General features: G+C 41.2%; 1 protein-coding gene across 1 annotated transcript in view; it reads right to left on the reverse strand.

Moving 5' to 3' along the window:
* LOC102212940 (zinc finger matrin-type protein 4) overlaps positions 1 to 5,931 on the reverse strand; it is a 58,135-nt gene that overhangs the window by 28,646 nt on the left and 23,558 nt on the right. The window contains exon 3 of the mRNA XM_005743826.2: positions 5,699 to 5,791. Coding sequence (XP_005743883.1) covers positions 5,699 to 5,791 — 93 coding nt within the window. The remainder of the gene's footprint in view (positions 1 to 5,698; positions 5,792 to 5,931) is intronic.

The following is a 5,931-nucleotide window of genomic DNA, read 5'->3' on the forward strand; positions in this document are numbered from 1 at the left end:
TGATTCTGATGTAAGCTTTGAGAAAGGTACCTTCTTGTTTCACTATGTCAATGACTTGTTAAAATCTGCTCCGTGCCTTAAATCAACCTAAAAATGGAGCTCGTACGACTGAATTACAAGTCAGCAGAGGAGAGCTCTTTATCTCTCATATCCAAGCTGTCCAACTAACCATTTTCATTCAGCTTTAACTAGACTAGGTCAAAGGGTCCCTACACACTATTACTACTTTCATTATTTGCCAGTCAAGAGCAAAGAATTCGTTAGTGCAAAGAAAGCAAAACATTTTAAGACAAGACAAGAATTGTATATCGATTTCTTTCTGTTACATGTTTGCTGGGAAGCATCAGGACCCATGCACTTAGAAAGATGCCCCCCAGGCAACCCCGGTAAGTGGTTTGAGTGATCTGTTTTTAATGTGCCTTCATAGTCTTATCTTACCCTTGTATTCAGTGCTGTCCACTTTTACAAAGGACACTTTAAAGAAACAGCTGTAGACAGTGTCTACGCATTAGTCTCTAGTTCTGCTAATGCTTTAGCATCTCAAACGAGTCAAATCCAGGTGCCAGAATTTGCGGATAGCCCTTGCCACACGACTGGAGGCGGTTATAGCAACGTTTCTATGTCTTCCTTGAACTCTTCGCATTGAACCTCCACCTTCTGTCTGTTCATCCGGGCTTTCTTTCTTTTTCTTTTCACACCAGCGCACATTTTAGTCCAGGTGTTAATTCGGGTTGGAGGAGAGAGAGACCTCACTCTCGGTGAGAGTACAATAATAGAAATGTGTCTGAGACACCACATCTGAGTATGTGGGTGCACGCGGTGCGTGTGTTTGTGTGTCTGCATGTGTGCCTTATGTCAGCTCTGGTTAGCATCAGGGACACTGGATGTGAGAGTTAAGGACACCTTTACCTTGCAGGCTTAGCTTTGTCTCTCAGCTGTCCTATCTCTCTCTCGCTCCTTCTTCTTACTTTTTTGTCTCTCTGCCTTGCCTTCACTCTTAGCTTTTTTCTATATCTCTTTGCCTCCCTCCATCCTCTCTCCCCCTCTGGGCTCCAGTCTCAGTGACTCTGTGTGTTGTGGGATGAAATATTTATCTGTATTGGCAGGCCCGCGCAACCGCCTCTCCTCCTTCCTCTTCCCTGCTCCCGCCTCGCCTCCTCTCCTCTTCACTGACTCCCCCTGCTGTGATCATGTTAAAGGCTTGCTATGAACTGTCCCAGACCTCCCCCCTCCATCACCATTAGCATTAGACCTACACTGTTATCTTGCTCTGCCAATATCATCTGCCAATATTGAACTCTGTATTATTTACGGTATTGAACACACTAACGGTATTAGTTATACAATTTTTTATTTTTTATTTTTTAAATTAATGGAGCATATTTTAGAAACAGTGTCATCACACAGTTTTTCCAACAAATCAGGTTAGACTAAGACTCAAACCATTATCTGCACCACATGGAGCAGACTAAGCATTGCAGCTGAGCAGAAGAAGCTTGTGGACTATTTGACAACAGTAAGTTGCTAAATAAGCTCTAAAAATCTTATTGGAAAGCACTGTTAGCAAAGAATAACAGCTGATATTTCAATAATGGAATTTTAAGCTTTCTAGAAACTGATATGGAATTTTTATTAGTATCTTGGTTTCTTTACTAGCACATGCAGCACTGTCTAATGTGTATTTGCCATTTTGATTTTGTTGTATGTAAAGTAAAAAACAGCTTATCTATATTTATCCAGTGTTTTTTATTCATGATTGCAGCATGGGGCGACAGAGACTCTGTAAGGACAAGTCTCCTCTTTTCTTCTCTTCTCTAGGAAACTTTTTTCTCTTACTCCATCTTTCCTTCTTGCCTACATTTCCCCTCCTTCCTCATTACCATATCTTCCCCACTGCCTCTCAGTTTTTGTGCCTCCTCTCATCTCCTTCGCTATTTGTCCCATTGTTCTGCTTTTCCACTTCCCCCTCACATACTCCCTTTTCCTTTTCCTTCCTTGGGCAGTGGTGTTGAGCTCTTGTTCTACTAAGATCTTGTTGTACCAGAAGGAGGAAGATAAACTGCAATAGGCTGATGTCCCATCCTTGTGTGTTTTGTGGTTTTTGTTTTGTTTTTCCAGTTTTTGACTCAGGACAAAAAGCCTGAGCTGTTTCTCTGTGGCAGTCTGCAGCAGTCTAACCCGTCACAACAAGCACTAAAAAGTGAAGCAGTCGACAGAGATGGAACTGAAACACAAAGAAGCATCTACTCGAAAAAATCAAAGATGTTACACCAGGGATTTAGTGACAATGCGGGGAATGTTTTAAACAATCTGAAGCATGTGTGGGTGACTGACATATGAATAATTGTCAGCTCATTACAGCTGCCACTCTACCAAACCACTTCAAACACTAAATAGCATCTCTGACTCACTGTTTTTCCTCCATCGTGCAGAAAGTCGTCACCTTTTCGCTTTCTTCGTTTTTGATTTCTAAATCTCTGCCATCGCTCATTACTGTGTTTCTCTCTGTTTTCCACACCTCACTGTCTCTACCTGTCGCACCTCGCGCATCTGTTGAGACCGATTTGGATGCGACCTAATTGTTGTGTGTGTTTTTTGTTCGCACATGCCGCACGTATGCCTGTTTGTCCGCTGCCTGACAGTGACGTCTGTATCGCAGATTTTGTTTTTTCTTTTTCATTTTTGTTTGGGTGGCTTCAATCTGCTCACTCACCTAACAATAGATTCCTAATTAGCTGTGTTTATCTTCCTCTCCTTCTGTTTTTCTTTTTTCTGCTCCTCCTCATTTCTCCCCACTGTTCTGTGTTGGGGCGCTGTGGGAAACATTGCTAAATATACTCGTGGAGCAGCTCAGGGAAACAGAGCTCTCATTTAGAGCTCGAGGATGCTCTGAAAGTGTAAATTAGAAGTAGTCACAGTGAAAATACAGCAGTAGAGGAGAATAAAAGGTCTGTCTTGCCCTTTGCGCAAGTGAAAAACTGCACAGATGGAGAGAGAGAACAGGGTGGAGAATAGGGCAGAAAAATGGATCATGTCTCCTCTTTCATCTGAGAGCACCTTGACGACCTACTTTCTCTGTTTGTTCTGTGACAAAAACTTTCACCTGTACACACAAGCACAAAAACCTTAAAGCATGGCATTTTACACTGACATTTCAATCACTCTGCAAAAAAAAAAAGGGGGGGGAAAAGCATTTTCTGCAGTTCCCATTGGACTGCACCATGTCAATCAGCACAAAAAAGGAGGGAAAAAACATTGGGATGAAGTCTAGAGAAAAGACGTGCAACGCTTCCCCTGGGAGAAAGAAAGATGAAAGAGATGAAAGAAGAAAAGTTTATTCCGAATTGAATGCTGACAGTTTCACCTCGGGAAATGAAATTAATCTCTGCTCATCTTACATCAGTTTTCCCGCCTTGTCAAATAATCAATGTCACATCTCTGCGTGAAAGGTTATGAACAAAGTGCTAGCTGTGGCACTCACAGTAGGTTACAGTATAGCAGATGTGGGATGTGTGTGTCTTTGTGCACACAGCCTATTTATGTGTGTTTAGTGTCCAATATGAGGTGAAATCCACAGTGGGCTGAGTCATGTCTTATTTGGTTTTTAGAGAGACAGATGGAGACGCAGGTGTGAATACATCCACAGTATGTGTGTGTGTTTGTGTGTGTGTGTGTACCCATAAGCCTTTGACATATTATATTATGCGTGTCTGCAGTGTTATGCGTTACCTTTTTACAACTTTTGTTGTGAACTATGGTTCCATTGGTTGAGCGAGGCCGAGGTCACACAGTCCTAGAGACTAACTAATGACCCTCTTAAAACCACAGGCCACTAGGGGAAAATGTACTATCCCTGACTGGTTTGTGAGTCAAATTGACAGTCTCTAGGTAAAATTGATCACAAAGAAGTATTTGGAGCTGCACCCAAAACCTCCTTGTGGTTCCAGTTTGCTTTCTACTTTTCCGTTTCACTAGTGCACCAGTATTTGGCAAGTATTTGCAGACAAGCTGGAGTCTACTAATGCAAATCGGCAAGTAACAAAAGCAATCACAGTGAGTTTTTTTTTGCGTGTGCAGCAAGCTTAGTGAAACCGATTTTACTAAACAACAGTCAGCAATCTCTAGCAACCACTTGCCATTCCCTAGAGACCGGTGGTTGCCACGGAGTCGCTGCTCAGTCACCGTCGCTGCTCGGTCTTTCATCCTTCATTACAAACCAAATCATAGTTAGTTTTTCTTAATTTCACTTTCCTTTTCAAAATATTGTCACACAGCTATTTCTGACACGTGTGTAGAAAGTAGGCAATATTTATAAAAAAAATAAACAGGAGCTGGCCTTTATTTTTGTTCTAGTCTTTTGCCTATAAACTTCTTCAACCTTCTGACAGTTTAGATAACAGATCCTAAAGAGTGTATTTGAAATCTCATAGTTTTGGATTGATCTACTGATCTACATTTGATCTAAAAGAATGCTTCTTAAAATTTAAACGTCTGCAATCATTGGGAAAAGAAAGACTCTGCATAGAAGGATAAAGGAAAAATGATCATGGCTCATGTGAAGGTAAACAGTGGGGGAACAAACCAGTTCATGGACCAAATAACGTAAGTCTGTCGAGAAGCATAGTTTAAACACCACCACTTGGTTGCTCAAGCTCTAGGGCTTGAAACTGTTAATCCAGGTCTGTTTTTATGTTTTAGTCTCGCTGGATTTATTTTCTGAAAACTTTAGAGACTTTCACCCTCTTCACCTCTCCCTCTCTCTCTCTCTCTGGAATTGCTAGATTTGTCAGTTAGTTTTAAAACCTTTATTTTTCCACCAGCTGTGTCCTCACAGTGTGCACGGTATGTGATTTTAGTGTGTGAGTGTATATTTTATGCCACATGGGACGAGCCAGATAATTGGGACACACAATGTAATATTGTAAATCTTCCTTTACACAATAGTCAATTACACACACACACACACACACACACACACACACACACACACACACACACACACACACACGCAAATTAATCATTACCAAAATAGCAGTTATACTTAATGTTTGAAGCCCAACAATTCAATGTAGGGTACAAATGCCATCTCAGCATTTGCCACAGTTACAGAATGGGGCTCTAGAAACAGGGACACAATGGCTTTCCGACTGCACATGCACACGGACAGACACACAAACATTGGTAATGCACTGACCTCCTTTGCTATGGCCTGCAATAGTCAGATACAGAGCTGCTTGGCGCTGTCTGCCTTCACTAAATGTGACCAGAAGCAGGCATAACCTCTCTTGGGAGAATTATAGCCCACAACTGCATACAAGAGATCAAACATTCCCATGAGCGCTTGGACACAATGGTTAAGGATGAAAGTGGACGAGCCTTGCAAAGGATTAGACTAAAGCTAATCAAAAACTTAGGTTTTTGTCATACACATGTGATAAAGGACATTCAAAATAAATGCCTTTATTCATACTAGAGTTTCCATTTAACTGCAATGCAGAAAATTATTTCGATTTATTTAGTTCATCAGTAAATATTTAATACATTTTTACATACATGTAAAAAGTTTGGAGTGATAATATACATTTTAGGTTTATATTTTATATATTTGCACAGAGGTAGACACACACACACACACACACACACACACACACACACACACACACACACACACACATGCAAACAGTGAGTGGAAGCATACTGGATTATCTGGCCTCAGTCTTTTGGAAGGTGGTCCTCCATCTTCAGGATGAAGCATGTAGAACAGACGCACCTTGTTGGCATGTTTCTTGCTCTGGCAGAGAGAGAAAGAGAGAAACAGAGGGTCAACTAGGAAGTGAGTTTTTTTTTTTAATCAACTGTGCCCAGTGGAAAAAAATCAATGACTGTCACTCTATCTTAGCAACTCCCTGCAAGCTTTTAGCTTTCTTGCAG

The sequence above is a fragment of the Pundamilia nyererei genome, unplaced genomic scaffold (assembly GCF_000239375.1).
Source record: "Pundamilia nyererei isolate P.nyererei 1_Seehausen unplaced genomic scaffold, PunNye1.0 scaffold00136, whole genome shotgun sequence".
Classification (NCBI taxonomy): domain Eukaryota; kingdom Metazoa; phylum Chordata; class Actinopteri; order Cichliformes; family Cichlidae; genus Pundamilia; species Pundamilia nyererei.